The sequence below is a fragment of the Saimiri boliviensis genome, chromosome 2, assembly GCF_048565385.1.
Source record: "Saimiri boliviensis isolate mSaiBol1 chromosome 2, mSaiBol1.pri, whole genome shotgun sequence".
Lineage (NCBI taxonomy): Eukaryota > Metazoa > Chordata > Mammalia > Primates > Cebidae > Saimiri > Saimiri boliviensis.
In genome coordinates, this window is record NC_133450.1 from 36,767,292 (window position 1) to 36,790,744 (window position 23,453).

A 23,453-nucleotide genomic window follows, 5' to 3' on the forward strand; every position below is an offset into this window, starting at 1 on the left:
ATCAGAACACATAAATGGTATGACTAGAAACATGAATGTTCTGTAGGTGGAAAGATCAGTCTTGACAAGCATCATTCTTGATAGGTGACAGAATGAAGCGCCTCTGCTTGCTGACCCAAGCACTGAGGGTGTTCAGCTGTCACTGAGATTCCCAATTAAACAATTGTGCTGCCCATCCAGAAAATTTTAATGCCAGACCAATGTTAGATATACTTACTACCTCAGAGCTTTCTGTTATTTTAGTTGAATTTTCCTCTTGGAAAATTTCCTATCTTGGGTAAGACAGGGAAATGAAAAGTAAAACTGCTTTTTGAAATAAGTCATTGCATATTACTACGTAAATAAGTAAGGGGAAGTTTCTAAACACAAAGTATTTTTATTAGAGGAGGTACTTTTAAAATAAAGTTCTAATAAGAAGTAATGTTTTGGATAAAGAGGGAGGCAATCAAAAAACAAAACAAAACAAAACAAAACAAAAAGGGCAGAGTGAAGAGCAAAGGGGACAGGAAGCTTCAGACAAAGTGGTTTTACACTATGGATTCTGTACTTGCAGAATGAGGTCTCAATTCAGACCAGCAGAGGTAAAGCTAGCTGTAATGTTCCTTCTTGTTTTAGGAGATAGTAGAAATATCAGTATTATGCCAAAAGTTCCCAGTTAAAGTCTTCAGGAAATAATAGAAACTTGAACATCCTACAACATTTTATTTCCTGGAAGTAGGATACATATTGTCTTATCCCTTTAAAAAGAACTCTGATAGCATATGGAGATTGCTGAGGAATAATTAAATACTGAGATAATTGAATTTTCATTTTGAATAAAAGCATCTTGGTAGATAAGAGTTGCATCAACTTTTGGCGCTACTTGATAAAGAGGTTCTACTAATTATTCAGCATTAACTAAATGTTATGGACAAAAGATAATCTCACCAATTCTAACTCTTCTTAGTAGAACAGAATTGTCAAATTTAGAAACAGTGGATACTAATTAGAACATCAGCACTTGTAACAGAGGGGCTTCCCATGAAGTGAATTCAGAGTGAGTTCATAATATCTGCTCATCCTCTTGTGCTGTTTTCTTTGATTTCTGAGGTCTTAGTATCAAAAGCTGCTTTCTATCTTAAATGCAGATTCATAGTATCTAGATTATAAAGGTAGAGTTGGTAGATTCCTATAAAAATATAGCCTGATGCCTCATGTTGCTTTCTGAAAATTTTCAGAAACTGTGAAGATGTTCTGAATTTACACAGTAACATGTGAAAACCATTTTCTATAGTGTCTTTTATTTCTAGAAGGCTTAACATTACATTAAGCCCAGCAACATTAGGTATCTTTTTCAAGGTTACACTGGAAGTTGATGACAACTCTAGGAACAAAATCAACAGTCCCTAATTTCCAGTTTAAAGTAGCATTCCCTTAGCATGCCTAAAAATATATGGGTTGGAAAAAAACTGATGCTCATAAGAGAATGTATATGTAACTATGTCTGTCTGTCTCTCTCCATCTGCGGAAGAAATTTTACATTACTATATATATATATATATGGAAGACATTTTTCCTGTATAGTTTCAGTTCCAAATGCAAGTATAGAAACTTAAAGAATGAATTACAAGAAGAAAAAAAGACAGTTACCACTAAACTCTGAATGTAAAAAACAAATTCTAAGACTGATTTAAATAGAGACTTTGGGAGTAAATAGCTTATCTAAGCTTGTTATCAAATATCTATAAATAAACCTGTCTTTGAAACCATCATAAGTCAAAAACCTTAGAAAGCCAAGGTGTTTGAAGTCAGAAATGACCAAAATTCAAGTTCCATGTGAGGTGTTTTTTATTTTTTGTAGCTTCTGAAACAATAATACCTAATATTGAAAAACTTCAAAATAATTTGAAAGAGATGACTATATACACTAGAATTTAAGAAATAGAGAAAAGTGAAATCAGTAGATTTAAAATGTAATGTTCTTATTTATTTTAGTCCTCCCTTAATCATCAGTTATAGTGGGGTGGTAAAGATAAAAGAGATTCACAGCTAATTCAAATGCTTATTATTATTATTAATTTTTTTTTTTTTTTTTTAGTTGGTGTCTGGCTCTGTTGCCCAGGCTGGAGTACAGTAGCACAGTCTCGGCTCACTGCAACCTCTGCCTCCTGGGTTCAAGTGATTCTTCTGCCTCAGCCTCCCAAATAGCTGAGATTACAGGTGTGCTCCACTGAACCTGGCTAATTTTTGTATTTTTAGTAGAGACAGGTTTCACTATGTTGCCCAGGCTGGTTTCGACCTCCTGACCTCAGGTGATCCACCTGCCTCTGCTTCCCAAACTGCTGAGATTACAGGCGGTAGCCACCGCACCTGGTCAAATGCTTGATTATTATATTTTGGATAAGAATGTAAAATAAATCACAAAAGATTAGCATTCAGATAAGATGAACGACTTTACTCTTCATGATAATCATAAGAGCCTCACATCATTAGCTACTTTTATTAACACTTTTCTGAAGGCAAAACACTCTCAGTAGCCAAGAGAGGTTAAACTGTAAATGTTTATATTGCTTGTACTATCAGAGCAATATCAAAGAAGTTTGAGAATTGAATGTAAATAATTGTGAAGATCATGGAGTAAATTGAGATTATTCATTTACTTACACAGACAATTAAAATTTAGTAGCAAAACAAAAAAAGTCATCATTAATCATGAAGAAATCTTTTGATAACTATTTTATTGAGATTTTAAAAGATATTATACATGGGATCCAAAACACTTCAATCTTCTATTCAGTCTCTTAACTAAAATGTATTTAACAAAGTATTTCTTAGAAACAGTCTGAAAATGTGGCACTGTATTACCTCTTTTGCAACATTCTGGAAATCTTTCCTCAGGGATTAATTACTGGGGAAACTATCCTCAGGGATTAATTACCAGGCCTTGGCCTGTAGTAAAATGACTCTGACATTTGTATTTACCTTTTTCCAAGAATTCAGATTCTAATAATATCATGCAACAAAAGAAATTGCCTGGATCCTAAACTAATATGTGGCGTTAATTCCCTTTGATTTAGCTCAATTTTCTAAAACTGAGCTCACCGTAAAACTATTTCTACCATTTAAAAGGTAGAGAACTCTCTAGCCCCACCCTCACTTCTCTTGTCAAAAATAAGTAATCATAAATGTAATATTTTTATTAAACCAAACATATATTTCATAGTTTAAAAATCAACTTAATATTAACTTTTAAAATAAAATACAAAACTTCAAAGAAATTTTAGGCTTGTGATAACTGCATTAAGGTGGACTCACATATCACTGGATGTATACATTTATATTTCTCTTTAGTTACAAGATGTTTGGTAAAAATTTTTTTAGAAAATGTATATTTTGCATGTTTCTTTTACTGATGTGGGAACCAAGGTCTGGGAAGGTTCAGTGGCTTTCTGAACACATGAATAATAATATGAAAGTACAGCTGGTATTATATTCTGACTCAGGTTTTTTAATTAATTTAGTCTCTCACCCATGGAATGACGAATGTAGACCTTCTCCCCTTCTCTCTATAATATATTTTATATCAGGTTAGATTAAAATTACATGGATTAAACTAAGATTTCTGTTTGTTTGTCCTAAGGAGTTGGCCACTTTATTTTTAGATCTCATTATATCTTCAGAACTATTCTGAGACTAATATTTTTAACCTTATTATACCATATCATGTCTTTTTAAAAAAGTATGACTATCAATGACAAGAAATAAAACATTTTTATTAGAAATTATCTTCCAACCAGTATCACTTAGTATATAGTGGTGCAGATATAGATTGTTTCTGGGAGCTATGATTTGGAGGAAGAGATTTTTTAAAAAAAGTTTTGCTTAAGAGCTCAACATTTAAACAAATTCCTATAAATAACAAAGTACTTTTGGGATTTGGTTAATACTTTACTTTGCTATAATATTATATTATTCAGCCATTTCAATAGAACTGGTGCCTCATCACAAAACATTGTTTAATTTGTGATTTATTAAGATAAGGAAAAAGGAAGGAAGAAATAAATGAAATAAGAGAGGCAGTTAATACACAAGTGTGTCAAAGAAAAATAATCACTAATGTGTTTCTGGAGGAAAGGAAATACGATTATAAAACTAAACTAATAAAAGGATAAAAAAAGATCTAGGAAAATTTGCAAAGAGTAAGGAAGAAGTGAGAAGTCAAAAATTAGAATCAAGGTGGCAAGTTTATCCTCCAAACCCCTCTGCCATATTTTTATCCTTAGGAAATCATCTTTTTTAAAGGTTTGGTTTATTTTTTACCAATTTCTTATCTAAAAAGAAATTATAAAACCCATCTTTAATAAAAGAGTTATTACATAGGTTAAAATAAATACCCTTTAAGCATCAAATTATACGTTCTTAGTAATTTTTTATTATTTGTACATGAGACCAAAAAAAATTTATCTTTGAACTATCATTGAAACAAGATATAATTTTCTATCCAGCAGGCTTAAGAATAGAATGGCTTATCCTAGATGTAAAATTGCTGTGGTATACAGGCATACCATTTTATTGTGCTTCACAGATAATTGTGTTTTTTACAAGTTCAAGGTTTGTTTGTGGAAACCCTGTGTCAATTAAGTCTATTGTCACCAATTTTCCAACAGCAAGCGCTCACTTCCTATCTCTGTGTCACATTTTGATAATTCTTACAATATTTCAAACTTTTTACTATGATTATATTTGTTATGGTTATCTATGACCAGTGATCTTTGATGTTACTTTTGTAATTGTTTTCAGGTACCACAAACAGTGCCATGAAAGATGGTGAACTTAATTGATAAATGTTGTGTGTGCCCTGACTGCTCCACAGACTGACCATTCCTTGCCTTTCTCCCTCTCTGCAGGCTGACTTCTCTATTCCCTGAGACATAACAATATTGAAATTAGGCCAGTTAATAAACCTGCAATGGCCTCTAAGTGTTCAAGTAGAAGAAAGAGTCACATGTCTATCACTTTAAATCAAAAGCAAGAAATGACTAAGGTTAGTGAGGAAGGCATGCGGAACGTGGACACAACCAGAAAGCTAGGCTACTTGTGTCAAACAGCTGAGTTGTAAACGCAGAGGAAAAGTTCTAGAAGGAAATTTAAAGTGGTACACCAGTGAACATATGCATGAGAAGAAAGTGAAACAGTCTTATTGCTAATATGGAGAAAGTGTGAGTGGATTGGCTAGACCAAACCAGCCACAACTGCCCTTTATGACAAAACCAAATCCAGAGCAAGGCTCTTTCTTCAATTCTGTGAAGGCTGAGTAAGATGAGGAAACTGCAAAAGAAAAGTTGAAAGCTAGCAGAGGTTGGCTCATGAGGTCTAAGAAAAGTTGTCTCCATGACATAAGAACAAGGTGAAGCAGCAAGTGCTGATGTTAGAAGCTGCAGTGAGTTATCCAGAAAATCTAGCTAAAATCCTGATGAAAGCTACACTAAACAACAGCTTTTCAATGCAGATAAAACAGCCAATGTAGATAAAACAGCCTTAAACATCTAGGACTTTCATTGCTAGGAAAGTGAAGTTAATGCTTGGCTTTATAGCTTCAAAGGATAGGCTGACTCTCTTGATAGGGAATAATGCAGCTGCTGACTTTAAGTGGAAGCTGATGATTACTGACCATTCTGGAAATCCTACGGCCTTTAAGAATTATGAAAAATCTACCCTGCCTATGCTCTACAAATGGAACAAAAAGCTTGGATGACAGCACATCTTTTTGCAGCATGGTTTATTGAATGTGTTAAATCCACTGTTGAGGCCTACTGCTTACACAAAAAGATTCCTTTCAAAATATAAGTAAGTATTCACTGACATTGTACCTAATCATCCAAGAGTTCTGATTGGGATGTACAAGGAGATAATGTCGTTTTCATGCCTGCTAACACAACATCCACACTGTAGCCTATAGATCAAACAGTAGTTTCAATATTCAAGTGTTATTTAAAAAATAGATTTCATAAGACACTACACAGTTGCCATATAGTAATTCCTATAATTGATCTGGGCAAAGTAAATTGAAAGCCATCTAGAAAGAATTCATCATTCTAGATGCCATTTAGAACAGTTTTGGTGCACGGATGGCCAGAATATCAACATTAATATGGGAAGAAGCTGATTCATATGGATGTTTAGGAGTTGAAGACCTCAGTGGAGGAGAAATAACTGCAGATGTGGTAGAAATAGCAAAAGAATTCGAATTAGAAGGGGAGCCTGAAGATATGACTGAATTATTGTGATACTCATGGTAAAACTTTCACTGATGACAAGTTGCTTTTTATGAATAAGCAAAGAAAGGGGTTCCTTTAGATGAAAACTATTTCTGGTAAAGACGCTGTGAACATTGTTGGAATTACAACAAAGGATTTAGAATATTGCATAAATAAACTTGATTAAGCAGCAGCAGGGTTTGAGAGGACAGACTCCAATTTTGAAGGAAGTTCTGCTGTAGAAAAATTGAGTTCGAACATTGCATTCTATGGCAAAATATTCTGTGAAAGGAAGGGTCAATCGATGTGGCAAACTTGTATGATTTTAAGAAATTGCCACAGCCACACCAGCCTTTAGCAACCACTAACCAGATCCAATAGCCATCAGTATTGAGGCCAGACCCTCTACCAGAAAAAGACTATGATTTCCTGAAGGCTCAGATGATTGTAATAATTGTTTAGAACTAAAGGATTTTTAAATTAAGATATGTTTAGGGGTTTTTTTAGACATAATGATTTTCACATTTAATAGATTACAGGATAGGGATACCGAAAAATTTGTGTGACTCACTTTATTGCAATGTTTGCTTTATTGTGGTGGTCTGGAACTGAACCTGCAATATCTCCAAGGTATGCCTGCAAATATATGTATAAACAACTCTAGTTGGCTTTATTAAGTTTTGCTACAAATTTGAAAAATTGACCCAAGGTCATCTGTGTAATTACCAGATCTTATCTAAAAAAATACACAAACAAAATCAAACAGATATGTTTATTTTCCTGGTTTTAGAAATAATGTATATTGTGAAATAACTTACAATTCTATTCCTACACTGTTCTGTTTACTGATTCTTTTAACTACACATTGTAGTTTTAGCATTTTCTCATGTCATTAAATATTGTTAATGAGATTATTTTTAAGGTTATAGAATAACATATATGTGTGTACTATTAATACAAGTTACTTTTCATACACATTAAAATTATTTCTAATTTTTCACTAATGTGAATAATGCTATAATAAAAATTCCTGTACAGAGTCTGAGATGGCCTCTTTAATATTAACTTTGGATACATTTCTAGAGACAAGATGATTGGTTAAAACATAACTTTTTTTTTTTTTTTTTTTAGATGGGAGTCTTGCTCTGCTGCCCAGGTTGGAGTGCAAGGCTCAATCTTGGCTCACTGCAACTTCCACCTCCTGGGTTCAAGCGATTCTCCTGCTTCAGCCTCCCAAGCAGCTGGGATTACAGGTGCCTGCCACCACACCCGGCTACTTTTTGTATTTTTAGTAGAGATGGAGGTTTCACCAGGTTGGCTGGGCTGGTCTCGAACTCCTGACCTCAGCTGATCTTCCACCTCGGCCTCCTGAAGTGTTGGGATTACAGGCGTGAGCCACTGTGTCCAGCCAAAACGTCACATTTGAAGGTCCTGCCTCTCTCTGTATATACATACGTATGCTATACAGTGCATACATTTCTGTATATACTTTATAAGCAAACAACACATGTATGTGACACATGTATGAAAGGTTATACAAATTTATTGCCTTGAAAGGTTATATTCCTATTAGTGTGAACAGAAATACTCATGTTATTGGTCATTACAGTACTAATGATTATAATTTTAAAATAGTTACCAATTTGATTGCAAAATCTGTGTTTTAAATTTTTAGTAAATTTCTAGTGAGTGTGTACTTCCCCTCAACATATTTCTGTGCTGCATGTATTTATTTAATAAATGACTATGCTTGCCTTTTACTCATCCTTTTTTTCCCCCCTACTGGATTAGAATAATTCTTTGAGGTTGTCAATCCTGATCTGGTAGATTTCTTGTAAATATTTTACGTTCACGTAATTGCCACTATAAGGTCTTTAAGAACAGGGTTAAAAAGTCTATTCATTGCTGTAACCCCAATAGCTAATACAGTATTTCACACATAATATGTATTAAAAAATATTCAGTGAAATATTCACTGTGTTTTAACAAAAGTAGAATGAGTAGGGAGAACAGATAATCCTGAAATTTTAAGTCAGAAAATATCTAATTTTAGAATATGTATCATTTTAACATATGAAGAATCTCTACATACTCTTTATTAAAGTCGAAATGGGATATTAAATATATCTAAATCATGCCGATGTCTAATAAATTCTGTTGCTGAAATAATGATGGGACCGCTTATATTTTTTGGGCTGTTTTACACAAAATACTTCCCAAACAAAAAACAGTTGAATCAAAGCTATTTAATTACATTGAAAACTAGTATTCTTAATTTCACAATTTCTTGTATTTCAACATTTCACTCTCCTATCTTCTTATAACTTAAACAAAACTAGAGGGGATAGCAAGATAAATCAATATTTCAATTAACAGAGACAAGCTTTACCTAAATGTAAAAGATCTTAAGTGAAATTAGAACATTTTCAGTTAATAATCTCATTTTATACACTAGATCAGAATGTAAAAGTAAATGTAAATTATTCTAAATTAGAGATTAATAAAATATCAGAGGTAGACGGACTTAAAATAAGTAAATGTAAATTATTCTATATTAAATGGAGATTAATAAAATGTCAGAAGGAGAAGGGCTTAAAAGAATATTTTTTAGTTGATATTGGAACTATTTCAAAAGAACAGAATTGTAAGCTTATAAGAGACTTTAGAGGTTATTAAATACCTTGATGTCACAAATAACAGAAACTGAGGTCAACTAGTCCTCATAGTTTCATTTATTTATTTATTATTTTTGAGACACAGTCTTGCTTTGTCACCCAGGCTGGAGTGCAGTGGCATCATCACAGCTCACTGCAGCCTTAACCTCCTGGGCTCAAGTGATTCTCCTGAGTAGCTGATACTACAGGCATATACCACCACGCCCAGCTAACTAAAACATTTTTTTCTGTAGAGATGGGGTCTCACTGTGTTGCTCAGGCTGGTCCTGAACTCCTGGGCTCAAGTGATTCTCCCACCTTGGCCTCCCAAAGTACTGGGATTATAGGCATCAGCTACTGTGCCCGGCCTTCATAAAGTTATAATATGGGAGACTAGGGTTGGTACTCAATACTTTGTGCCTTGTAGTGTAATACTTTTACCGGCTCAAGCTTGTTAGCTTTTCAAAAGACTTTGGGTTTATAGTTTTTAAGTGTCTGCCAGTAAATCAGTCAAATGCAAATGCTAAAAACTGCTTCTTCCAATATATCATTAAATACACGAAGATGCAAAATGATCTATTCCTGGTACCCATGTAAAATATAGAAATAATAAGCCTAAAAGTTCTGCATATACTTTCAATAAAAGTAGAGACAACAGAAGTTACTGAGTTTGATTAAGAGATGACTCCAAAACCTTAAACTTCTGAAAGATTATCTATAGCATTGCTTTTAAAATTAAAAAATAAGAAACAAGAAAAACACCTGAAATAGTGGTTGGTGAAAAAACTGTCCCATCTATCAATTAGAATATCAAAAAATCCAATTAATGTTGTAGAAGATAACTTACAACATGTAAAGATGTTCATGACATAGAAAGATGCTCATATTACTAAGTAAACAAGATAGGTTAAAATGCTATAGACAATTTAATAATAGTGGCTAATATTTAATGATTACTTATATTTCAATCATTGTGCTAAGTGATTTATATAGATTTTAAACTTAAATTCTTAAGACAACCCTATGAAGCAAATAGTATCATGATTTTTCATTTTATAGATGAGATAGTTAAGGTTACAGAGGTGAAGTAACTTTTAGAAAGCCACACATCTATTAAGTGATTCATCACCAGGCCTGTCAGACTCCAGAAACTCAGCTCTTAATCACTGCCTTCTTGTTACAAGATATTTAAATGCAGAGAAAAACATAAGAGAATGATATGTAGCAAAATTTTAACAGTGGTTATTTATAAAGGGCATTTTATAAGAACTTTTTATGTGAGTTTTAAAATTTTTTCCAAATGAATATGTATATTTTTTTAAACAAAAAGAAACTATACCAAAACTATACCACTTACAGTCTGCCTTAGCTATAAAATGTTAATTCTATAGCTAGCAATTTTTGATTTGCTCTATCTTCTCAGGTATCAAATTTCATTTGCAAGTTTAGACTTCAGAGTGGCAATTATACATTTCATAGTTGTTACATTTAGCTTCAGTAATAAACATAGTTCTGTGACCATTAAATAATTAGAAAGAGATAGGGAAATTACATTTTCAGTTATCATTATAATGATACTTATAATGAAAAAAGAGAAACTGATGTAAAATCCTACATACCCAGCAGAACATCACAGGAAAACAACTGAAAATAAGTTATAGACCAAAAATGCTAAAATGCATTATTATATAATTTTAGTTTCATCAAAATATTTAATTATTTCCCATACTGGGTGGTACCTTTCTCATTAGAAAAGGGTGCAAGAGAATCATTTTTTATATGAAGTCTCAAAATTCTGGTTTGCTAACAAATGAGAATAAATCCCCAAACAAATATGTTATAAAGGAAGAGAAATTAGATAGTGAATTAGGGCAGAAACCAGTTACTCAAATGTCCACTGGACCCAGGCATTTAATATAAGTGAGTTAAATAGTCTGGAGGGTCTAAAGAATATTAGCTGAGTATTGATACACTGTATTATGTCAATAGTGGGCAGGCAATGTTGATCTGACTTTTTAGAAAATACTGACAATGTGTATTTTTATTTGAACTTTCCCACATTCTAAGTGTTCCAAACTGATTTCAAAAATGAGCTATCCTCAATTATATACTCAAAAGATTATCTGCCAACAACTAGGTTATTTCTTAAAAGAGGGGTTTGTATGTTACCTATTAGTAGACATAACATCCTGGGGAAAATCAGTTGTTATCCAAGTGCAGAATTAATACCACACTGAAAGTGAATAAAGTTAGTTTGGAATTATAATATCTGGTCTGAAATCTTTGAAAGATTTCATGAAGCCTCTCATTTGGAATGAGAGAGGTGTAAGTGTTCCCTGCCCCAGGATTAACCTAGATCACAGAGGAAGGTACTGGTAGTCATTTACATAAAGGATCAGATCTCTTAGACTGTGAATACCACTGTAATACTGCTTCTATGGAAAATATATGTTAAAGGATTCAATAGTGATCATTTTGACCCAGAATATTTTCAAGAAACAGAGGCCAGTTTGCTCATTTGATTTTATCAATGGTTCTTTAAGTGTGGTCCACAAACCCATGAGGGTCCTGGAAACCCTTTCGGGGCTCCACAAAGTCAATTTATTTTGCTAATAGTACTAAGACATTATTTGTCTTTTTTTGCTATGTGGACATTTGCACTGATGGTACAAAAATCAATGGTGGATTGACATCTTAGTATAAATCAAGGCAGTAGATCCAAGTAGTATGAACAATCACTGTTCTATTCTCTGCCATGTACTATTTTTCTTTTTCAAAAAGCTAGTTTCATATACTGTCCTCAGTGACGTAGTAAATTTAATATTTACTATGTCCTCAATGTAATATTTGAATTTACATGATTAATTATAATATTACATGACAATATTATTAATACATGTTAAATTTTTTTTTTTTTGAGATGGAGTTTCGCTCTTGCTACCCAGGCTGGAGTGCAATGGCGCGATCTCGGCTCACCGCAACCTCCGCCTCCTGGGTTCAGGCAATTCTCCTGCCTCAGCCTCCTGAGTAGCTGGGATTACAGGCACGCACCACCAAGCCCAGCTAATTTTTTGGTATTTTTAGTAGAGACGGTGTTTCACCATGTTGACCAGGATGGTCTCGATCTCTTGACCTCGTGATCCACCCGCCTCGGTCTCCCAAAGTGCTGGGATTACAGGTGTGAGCCACCACGTCCGGCCAAATTTACTATTTAATATTAAAAAATAAATTAATTAAAACTTGGCCCTTAAATGTGACAAAATGGGAAGTACTAATAAAATGCTTCTGCATACCAAAGGATGGTGGTTGTCTCAAAGAAAAGCACTTACTTACGGAATTGTTGAGTTGTAAGCTGAATAGCTAGTTTTTAAACAGAATGCCATTTTTACTTGAAAGAATGAAATAACTAATAAATTATTATTCACACTTAGATGTTTGGTATACATTTTCTAAAAAATTAAGCCGCTTCAATTCAAGAAAAACTATTTGCTGCTTTTTTGCCAGGGATACTATTTCTAGCTTCTTTTCTTTTTCTTTTTTTTTTTTTGTCGCCCAGGCTGGAGTGCAGTGGCACAATTTTGGCTCACTACAACCTCTACCTTCCAGGTTCAAGTGATTCTCATGCCTCAGCCTCCCAAATAGTTGGGACTACAGGCACATATCACCACACCCAGCTATTTTTGCATTTTTAGTAGAGACAGGGTTTTCCTATGTTGGCGATGCTGGTCTCAAACTTCTGACCTCAAGTGACCTGTCTACTTTGGCCTCCCAAAGTGCTGCAATTACAGGTGTGAGCCACTGTCCCTGGCCCAATTTCTAGCTTCTAAGCATAAATTAGAACTGTAGAAAATGTCTATGTGTCACTATGAGCTTAAGTGCTTCTAATACATCACAGATGTTTTAGATGAACTTGGCAATTTTTTGATATAACAAAATATGTCAACTTTTGGAAGAATTTATACTTTCCAAATGACCAATATATATGTTCCAAAATCATGCCTGGGTAAAAGATCCATTCAAAGTGCAAGACAGACAATGGATTATAAGGTATGAGTATGGAGGGGTCCTAGCCAGGGTTTTAGATTCCACATTTCAATTCACCTTTATTAAACTAACAGTTGTAAATTTTTGGTATGGTCTCAAAGAATATTCTCAATTATAAAAAAATGTGAACAAAATAGTCCTTTTTTTCTAACTATACATCTGTAGGAAGCTTGATTTATTTATTCATATACTTCAACCAAAACAACATATTACAACAGACTTAATACAAAAGCAAATGTGAGAATCCAGCTAGTTTCTATTAAGTGAGATAATATATATTTAAAAAATGTAAAACAATGCTGTTATTTTCAGATTTTTTGTTTTAGAAAATATATTTTTTCCTAAAAATATGTTGTTTATGTTAACATGTAAAGGCTTTACTATTATTATTTTAAACAAATAAATAAGTAAATATTCAAAAACATCTCAGTTTTAATTCACCCACATAAACAGAAGTAATTTGGGGTCCTGAGACTAGTACGTTTGAGAACTGCTGGATCTAACTAATAATGCTGAGTATATTATTGTTCAACACCCCCTAGATGAGGTAAACTTTCACAAAAGAAAACATGTATTTTGCTCAGAGAATGTATTTTTGCTCTCACTAATTCATTGGTTTCCAATCTTTTTGTTGTATGTTGAATGTACATGTAGAATCTATTTCTATAATGTCATTAACAGCTGAAAAGATTGACATACCAATGTTGATATAATTTCAGCAAAAGCAAAGGAACTTATGTCTAGTATAGTCTTATTGATTTTATTTAGGCTCTTAAAAATAGGAGAAAAAAATTTGTAGTCACCAGTTAGTGACTTAATTTAGGCTGAAATTACAGCCATTTCATGAGCTTCTCCAGAGACTTGGGAACTCAGGTTTAATGAATGACCTAGCCATATCAAATAATCACTCTGATGTTCACAAAGGAAAATTGTGACAATATGCAATAGTTTGTAAAAACGAAGAAAACACCCCAGAGAAAATATTATGCTGATATCAAATCAACAGTATCAATTTTATAGGTAAAGGAACTCACATTGCGTTTCAGACTCACACATTAGAAAACTTGAGTTAAGAATATAGCTTATTCACAGCAATCTACATTCTTTTGCTCAAAGGACAACAAGAGAAACCTACAAAAAAGTAATAATCACATATTTTGTTTGAATATAGTATTAGACATTAGCACATTAAAGGACTATACCCTTTATATAAAGATATTTCAATACATGTATGTTTTAATTGTTGTATAAACTTCAGTTCAGTTAGATATTGATAGTATTTATATTTTCTTCCTAAGAGCAAAAAACCACAACTTGCTGGTTAGTCTAAGCACAAAATTCTTTGCTAACTTTTAAGATACAGGGAAATATGTGACTAAAGACTAAACTCAGAATCAAACTTCAGATGTTTAGGGAATAAAAGGATAATGAAAGTACTCTTTAAAAATGTTCTCTATTTTAATAAAACCTAAAAGGAATGGTAAATTGATGGTAAATTAAAATTTGAAACATTTTTATTTTTTGCTCTGATCACTATTTTCTACCTTAAGCTTCTTGATTCCTTCCTTCCTTCCTTCCTTTCCTCCCTCCCTCCCTCCTTCCTTCCCCTCTCCTCCCTTCTCTTTCTTTCCTCCCTCTGTCCTTCCCTCTCTCCTCCCGTCCCTCCCTCCCTCCTCCTTCCCTCCTTCCTTCCTTTCCTATGCTCTGAACACTATTTTCTACCTTAAGCTTCTTGATTCCCTCCCTCCCTCCCTCCCTTTCTTCCTCCCTTCCTTCCTTCCTTCCTGATCTCAGCTCACTGCAACCTCTGCTTCCCAGGTTAAAGCAATTCTCGCACCTCAGCCTCCCAAGACGCTGGGATGATATGCATGCACCACCAAGCCTGGCTAAGGTTTTGTATCTTAGTAGAGATAGAGTTTTGCCATGATGGCCAAGCTGGTCTTGAACTCCTGTCCTCAAGCAATCCACTGGCCTTAGCCTCCCAAAGTGCTAGGGTTATAGGTATGAGCCACTGCACCTGGCCTTGATTTCATTTCTAAATAGAGATGCTGCTGACCTTCATAACTGAAAATCAGTACTCATCTAAGTTGTAAATCATGCTAACTTTAAAAGATAATTTATCAACTATGAATTATTCTTTCAGCAAATTGTTTTTAGAAGACTACCATTATTTTAGAACTTGTGTCTAGATATTATCTACACTTCTTTAAATAGAATTTACATACTATTTGACTTAGGTACTATTTTACTTAGGACAATGAAAGTAAATATTCCAACTTTGTTCTTGAAAGATACTTCACTGCCATAAAGCAAGAGGAGTGAAAATCATTCCTCATTTCAGTCAGATTTCATTAAAAGAAAATATATGAGAGAAATGACTTTTCCCTATATATAATAAAATATTTTAGCAAATAAATTTGCTGAATAAAATGTAAGATATGAAGAATTATTTACAAAGGATAATACATGGTTATCTTTATTAGGTTGTGATGAGGTACAAGAAAAAAAAAAAAAAAAAAACAACCACGACCTGCAATAGTTTTACAGATTTTGTTCTCATTATTGCTAAAGAATCTTAAAGGATCAATGAATAATCCAGGATATTACAATATAGGTATAATGCAATACTATTATGGTTGTTGACCTAAATAAATGGATTAACACATGCAGATGGACAGGAAGTGTTTCAGCTTACATATGGCTCAATGATAAAAAGCCATAGAGAGAAAGACTGGAACTGTTAGTTCTGAATCACAACTTGGTTATTTAACCCTTTGTGTTTTCACAAAGACTTGGTTAAGTGCTTCTGATAGCTATTTCCATAATACTATGTATTCTTGCTAATCAATTCTAGCACTTATTATACTTTATTTTAACTTTTAATTGTCTAATTTACCTATTTGTAAAAGGTGGAACAATGTCTACTTGCTCATTGTTGTTATTCTACTACAAGGCAAAGACTTATTTAATGAGTAATAAACACTGTTGTAGAGACAAGGATGGTCAGTCAAATAATAGACACAAAACTCAGTAAAGTTAAGTAACTTGCTTAATTTAGTGTGGTTATGAGGCAGAGAAAAAAGAATTTCCATCTAGGTCTCCTATTATTAAGTCAAGTGTTCTTTCTATTACTGATCATTCAAAACTATTGTATTTCTGTTGTAGAAAAAATATGTTTACACATACATTTCTGTGCGTGACAAGCTGTGCATGCCTAATTTGAAATGTAGAGGTCGGGCGCGGTGGCTCAGGTCTATAACCCCAGCACTTTGGGAGGCCAAGGTGGGTGGATCACGAGATCAAGAGGTTGAGACCATCCTGGTCAATATGGTGAAATCCCGTCTTTACTAAAAATACAAAAATTAGCTGTGCATGGTGGCATGTGCCTGTAGTCCCAGCTACTTGGGAGGCTGAGGCAGGAGAATTGCTTGAACCCAGGAGGCGGGGGTTGCGGTGAGCCGAGATCACGCCATTGCATAACAAGAGCGAAACTCCATCTCAAAAAAAAAAAAAAAAGAAATGTAGAAAGGAGATTTCTATGGGATTTGGCTAACACTAATTAATATGTATTAACTTATAAATATCATAATCAAGATGAAGTAAAAACAAGAATTTAAAACTCAAATTGTATTTCCAATTTTATGCTGGATATCGCTCTTTGGTTGTCTCACATATGCCTCAGATTAAACACATTCTCAATCAAGATGCATTACCCTCTTTTCTTTTATCCTCAAGACTTGCCATTTCTCTTTTATTCCTTAATATAGTTAACAACATTATCATCTACCTAATATCTCAAATTAGAAACCCCAAAATTGCTTTTGGATCTCTCTGTCCCAAATTTTTATGCTAAAAATTACAGTAAATAATTCACCTAGAACAGAGCTAAGTGTTAAAATCTATGGCCTTGATATTCAACTCAGTGGCGAAAGGCAAAAAATTCATTATTTTAAATTAAAAATAACAGATATTTGAAATTGGCTGCTAACGTCACTGAATTAGAGTATTCACGTACTAATGAAAAGTTTTAGTGTAAGAGTTCTTGATTGGTGTGACACCTGCCTTCAAAGTGGGCATTACTGATCAGTATAATTCCTAAAACCTCCACACAGCACAAAAGATCATATTTGGTTTTCTTTAATTCTTCATTGCCTCTGGTGAAATGTTAGGCTTTCTCTACTCACCCTACCTAAATGAAGTTCCCTGCTATTATTTTCTGCCAACGTAACATTTTCATTTCTTCTTAGCAGGTATTGCATTTCAATTATAATTATTAAATTAATGTGAAATTATAATTATTAAAGTTATTGTCTATTTGTTTATTTTACACGTTGAGCATCCCTATCTGAAAATATGAAATCTGAAACTTTTTGAGCACAAATAAACTGCTCATTGGAGTAGTCTGGATTTCAGATTAGGGACATTCAACCTGCTTAAGTATCTACAAATATTTCAAAATCTGAAAAAAATCTGAAATTTGAAACACTTCTGGTCCCAAGCATTTGGATTAGGGATACTCAGCCTGGAATATACAACTAAATTGTAAACTCCATGAAGACAGACAGTACATCTGTCACTGATATTAGCACTTATAAGAGCACCTAGTTTAGATTCTCTTAAGCAGTCTTATGATTTATGAGACCTTTCTTATTAGAAAGATTAAGTTCACTTTCTTTCCTCCTTTATTTTTAAAATTTTATTTCCAGATTCCTAATTGGAATAGATCAACTCTTTTTAAAATATCAATATTCAAACCAGTTTCTTTTATATTAATATTCTAATTCAGCATTTAAAATTTATATTAAAAATTACACCAAAGTGACAATTTTATCTTTGAGGTATACATTTTAGTGTTGATAAAAATTATCCAAAAGAAACATAATCTTATTCCTAGACAAAGATATAATGCTTTTTTGAATTCACTGTCAATTTGAACCTCTAAGTGTTAACTAAGGAGAAAATATCAAGACAAGCCACTTGCTCTCTTAAAGTTCTGCAATAAGCGAATTAATTTAATGAATATTAACATTATTACATTATTAGTTTTTAGAATTTTACTTTGGTGAATTTGGAAGTACCAAGTGATTTTTAAAATTGTATATTATATCCTCTGTGTAACTAAAATATAATTACCAAGTTTTTTTTAAAAAGACTCAAGAATAACTATAATTAAATTTAGCATAAAATATTTTTTAAAAAATGCTTATGGTTTCAGTATATTATTAAGAAAAAAAGAGATTGTGCCTTGAATAGTTCTGGATTCCCAACATTTAGATGTTAATATTCAGTGAACAAAACACCTTACGGTGAACTTAACTTTTAGTTTTAAATATTTTCCAGACTTTACAAGTGAGTTTAGCTGGTACAACTGGATTTTAATGCAGTCAAACTGTTAAGTTATTTTGTTTTAATAATTTAAAATACATAGATGAGCTTTTTCCATCTAATTCAGGTTTTAAGAATTCCTTGCTTTCATTTCATTTGAAAATATAGCTTATTGGCACCCAAATGGCATTAGCATATACTTAACGCCTACAATATTCTTACGGTTTATTTTCATTGAAGATTTAGGGCCTCGGTTTTATTAAATAATAAAATTAGTATCAGTTATTTTTGACATATATCTAAAATAATGATATACAACAGAAACACTGGAAACAGTGCTGAGAAGATTATAACATGTAATGTAAAACAAACTGCACTATTCACATCAGAAACTGAGATCCCTTCTAGTCAAATAAAATTATAACATTCATAAAACTAATAGAAAAGATGGAATTGAGGAAGACAGCTATATAGGTACTTAAATTTGATGACAGAGAAAAAACTATAATTTGAAAAATTAACTGTCAGATTCCCTAGAACAAATTTGGTGTCTAACATCATGTTTTATTAAATAATAAGGAATGTTACTGTTAATCTTTTGAGACCAATATTGCATCCATCACATTGAGAACCTGAAAGCACAAATGACTGACTTAATCAGGAAAGGAGCATTCTGGGAGAAAGTAGTCACAGCAGTAATAATGTCTGCTAGTTAATTTATCATATATACAAAGATGTGAGCAGTATGTAAGTGTCTCATTCTTTCCCTACCCTACACAATTCAGTGACAGATTATTGAAAAAAAAAAAAAAAAAAAAAAGACTAAGAAACTTCTTCTCTCCCCCAAAGGTTGGCATTAAAACTTTCTTTCTAATAAATTTAGATTTGTTTGCAAATATTAGGCAGCAACATTCCAAGATGAATATGTTTGAAAAAATTTGGAATGATACTAGAGCAGGGAGCTACCCCAGCCTGGACAAGTTTAAAGAAATCCCTTTGGTAACATAATTTTGTTAATCTTGCTGTTTACTGGCCAAAATACATTAATCCTCAGTGTAAACAAATAACCTTACATCTATAATGATGGGTATACTAAAAAATAACAAATTTACAACAAAGAAACAGGAGCTACAGAAAGTAATAGCCTTAGCTGTGATGTATGAGTAAGATATTTTGAATGAAATCTGTATTGTCCTACTACTGGCCTAATATGACAATTTGTGACACAATGGGTGAGAACTATCTTATACTTTATTCGTTTCTCATAATGTAATCTTGCATGCAATCCAACCTTGACAAGCAGAAGGAAATATTGGTTAGTTTTCCCAGATTTCTATAGAAGAGCAGGTGTAAGGTGCGAAGGAACTGTACTTACTTTTGGTGTTGGGCAGGAAGCTGTAGAGAGGCGAGATGTAGCCTGAGCACGAGGCGATTCTGAAGGAGTAGTGCTGAGGGAGGCTGTGTCTCGTGGGAGCACCTGAACACCACGAGAAATGATGGAGTCTGGAATCTGAACAAGGGGAACAACTATGGTTTAATGTTCTGAAAATGCCAATGATATGTAGAATCAAGAACCTCCCCCCCTTTTTTTTAGCATTCTTTGCTGCTCAGCTCTGACATATTTACTGTCACTTACTGTTATATATAAATGCATCCAACAGTTTGAGATAGAATAGAAACTTTCAGATTTCAAGTATTTCTCCTGGCAAGTACCATTTCATAAAACTTTTTAATATGAGAGGCAGTATAGTATTGTAGTTAGGAATAAGGGATTTGTCATTCATTCATATACTTGGTCAGCCCTTTAATAGTTTGAAATATTGAGTAAGTTTTTAAATTCCTAGATATTTTCCATTTCCTTTTCAGATCAGTCTCCAACCCTTTTCACCCTCTCTGCTCTGAACTGACCTGTATGGATAGCATCAACAAATTATTTTCTGCCCCGGCTTCCAGTTGGGTTCAGCCAGCGGAAGACACTGGCAGAAGACTGAGTTGGGAAGAGAAAGGTCTAGCATTTATTCTCCTAGCTCCCTCTCTACCAGGTCATCATAAGTTGGCTGTGTCACTCAACTCAAGATCACAGCTCACGTCAGATTGCCCTTCTTGCTTACAGCTGTTTCTCTAGATTCTAATAGCACTCTTCCCCTTGGCTCCATTAGGTAGGAGTATGAATGGTTCCCACTGTTACTAGTTCCAGGCATTCCATAATGTCTTTACCTAAATTCTGTCCAAACCTTTGTACATCCTGTAAGTTCTTTTAGTTTGTTTGTTTTTGAGATGGAGTCTTACTCTGTTGCCCAGGCTGGAATGCAGTGGCATAATCTCGGCTCACTGCAACGTCAGCCTCCAGGTTCATGTGATTCTCCTGTCTCAGCCTCCCCGAGTAGCTGGGACTACAGGCACACACCACCAAGCCTAGTTAATTTTTTGCATTTTTATTAGAGATCGGGTTTCACCATGTTAGCCAGGATGGTCTTGATCTCCTGATCTTGTGATCTGCCCACCTCGGCCTCCCAAAGTGCTGGGATTACAGGTGTGAGCCACTGTGCCTAGCTCATCCTATAGATTCTTATTCAACTCTCCTCAATTATATATTTAAGCATGATATCTGACTTCTGCTAGCATCCTGATAGATATACCTTTTGAATTGCCACTTCCTTTACCTGAAAATTGATGATAAAAATAGAATATGCCTCACTGGATTACTGTAAGGGCTAAGTAAGATAATGCATGTAAATTATCTAGCACTTTCAAGTAGTAAATATTTAGTAAATGTTGGTTATTATTATAGTTATCAACATAGTAAAGACTGATGTAATTGAGTATCACTATTCTAAAAGTATATAAACATAAAGACTAATACTGTAGATTATTTTTAACATTATTAATACATGTTGATTATAAATTTGTTACTTTAGGCTTTGCATAATTTAGTTCATGTTCTGGGATACTAGTAATAGGCACAGGTCTTCTAAGAATGGGAACATGAAAACTTCCAAATTTTGTGCATAAGACGAAACATGACAAAAGAATGAGCAATTAACATTTAATCAACAAATATCACTTACTATGTGAAGAGAGAAGCAGCCAGACTTTGTGACTAAAAGGTATTCCTAATATTATGCATCATTTCTTCCTCACAAAACTAACACTATTTCCATAGAGGCTCCTTTATTTAGTTTCTATACCAACATCCTTAATTCCAATGATACTGCTACTATTTCAGTGGTTGAAATTTTATATGATTTTATAAGCGATATAGCCATAAGTAGTACTAAAAGCAACAGGAATTCTCAGAAGCAAGACAATTCCATTGCTAGCATATTTGAGTACTGAATTCTGATCAGTATTTCCAAGAAATGAAGTCTAATTTTGAAGAGCTATTTGTTCTCACTTAACTAATTTAAAAGGCCATATACTGAAAGGTCAAATACTCATATTATACTTCATTGACATCATAATCCTCTCCTTCACAGCAACGACCACACTTATAGAGAGTATCACAACATTTATATGTGTGATACTTTGATCAATGTCTATCTCCAACATTAAAATACACTGTCATGATGGAACTCTGTTGTGCTACTATTGTACGTCCAGCATCTAGTGAAGCCAACTGCACAAATAATGTCTATGTGTGATATGTATCTTCAGACTTATACACATAACTGCATATATACACTATATATCTCTATGTATATATACATAAATGTAAATTAAAATCAGGATATTTGAGGGAAAAGATAAGTTTAAATTTTGTGGTTAGGTACTTTCGGGCTACTGATCTTGAGCTGCTTGATGAGGTATATGGGTCTGGAACTCAGGAAAAAATTAGGACATATAATTTGGGAATTACCAATGGAGGTAGTAATTTGAGTCATTCAAGTGTGTCAGATCACCTATGGAGAATATGTGAAAGAACAAAAGACGATGGTTGAAAATTTGAGGTAACATTCATATTAAGGGGTTAACAAAAGAAAATGAACGGAAAGAAGATAAGATGTCTAAATGGGGCAACCACATATCCTATTTTTCCTTGAACAATCTGGGTTTATGCCTATTATGCTGGCTTAATTATCAAACAGCACCTCTTTTCATTTTCAAAAGCATTCTGGTTTGGAAGATAATTATTTGGTGTTCCTATCATAAGAAACTATTGAAAAAGAGGAAAATCGAGATGGGTGGATATCAAAGGAATAGGGGGAAAAATCAAATATGAGAGAAAATAGGAATAGAGAGAGAGATGAAAAGAAGCCATTACATCTAGTTAATCAAGAAATTGCTAGTAAAGAAAGCAAAAATGGTAGATATAAATTGAGGAATTGAGTAGGTATGATAAAGCAAAGTAAATTGTGAGTAAAAGAGACAGATAAATATCTGTCTTTTTTTTTTGATGCTTGCAGGAGAGGCTTACTAATGAGAATAAGGGGAGTAAAAGTGGTAAAGATAGCTTTAGGAGAATGGCAAAATTCTTTAAAAAATGCATTGATGAATGAAAATGAAGGACAAGGCAAAGGAATTTTCAATTACTATTGTGAATCCAGTTAATACCAGTAAACATAAGTTTGCAATTTCATTTACATAGTTTGGAAACAAATCCTCACCCCCAATCTTAAGAAAAAAACAAAAACAACTGCCTATGCTAGAGATACAGACTTTGAAATTATTGCTGAGATATAGTTGTTGAAGTTACAATAATAAATGAGATCCTAAAGATGAAGACCATATAAGAACAATATGTCAAGACAGAAACTAGAAAAAGGGGGAAGAATTAGACACTGAAGAACAAGACGGTAGTAATTAGTTACCTGAGAGAATTCTATTTCATTATTTGATAAAGACAGAACCTGATTACAAGGGATCAAGAAAAAAACTGGAGGTAAGGAAAAGGAGTCAGTGAATATAGATTACTCTGTTGAAGACAACTGCATTGTTTTCATTTTGAAGACATTATGAAAAATGCCACTAGGAAACTATGGGTGTTATGATGCCCATGTGAGTAAAATTCTGGGAGATATATATATATATATATATATATACACACACATACACACATTCGCATTCAGGAATAGAACTGTTGATTATAGGGTATGAATACCTTCTTTTAAAAATTTCTAAGTTGGGTAAGCAATCTATACATCTATCCCCAAAGAATAGTAACAGTTTCTCTTATTCTACAGCTTAATTCTACCTA

General features: G+C 33.4%; 1 protein-coding gene across 15 annotated transcripts in view; it reads right to left on the bottom strand.

The window, feature by feature from the left end:
• The window catches only part of GPHN (gephyrin), a 664,399-nt gene that overhangs the window by 206,191 nt on the left and 434,755 nt on the right, over positions 1 to 23,453 (bottom strand). For all 15 annotated transcript variants that reach the window (XM_003924444.4, XM_010335175.3, XM_010335173.3 and 12 more), the window contains one exon: positions 19,635 to 19,769. In XM_003924444.4, the coding sequence (XP_003924493.1) occupies positions 19,635 to 19,769 (135 nt within the window). The remainder of the gene's footprint in view (positions 1 to 19,634; positions 19,770 to 23,453) is intronic.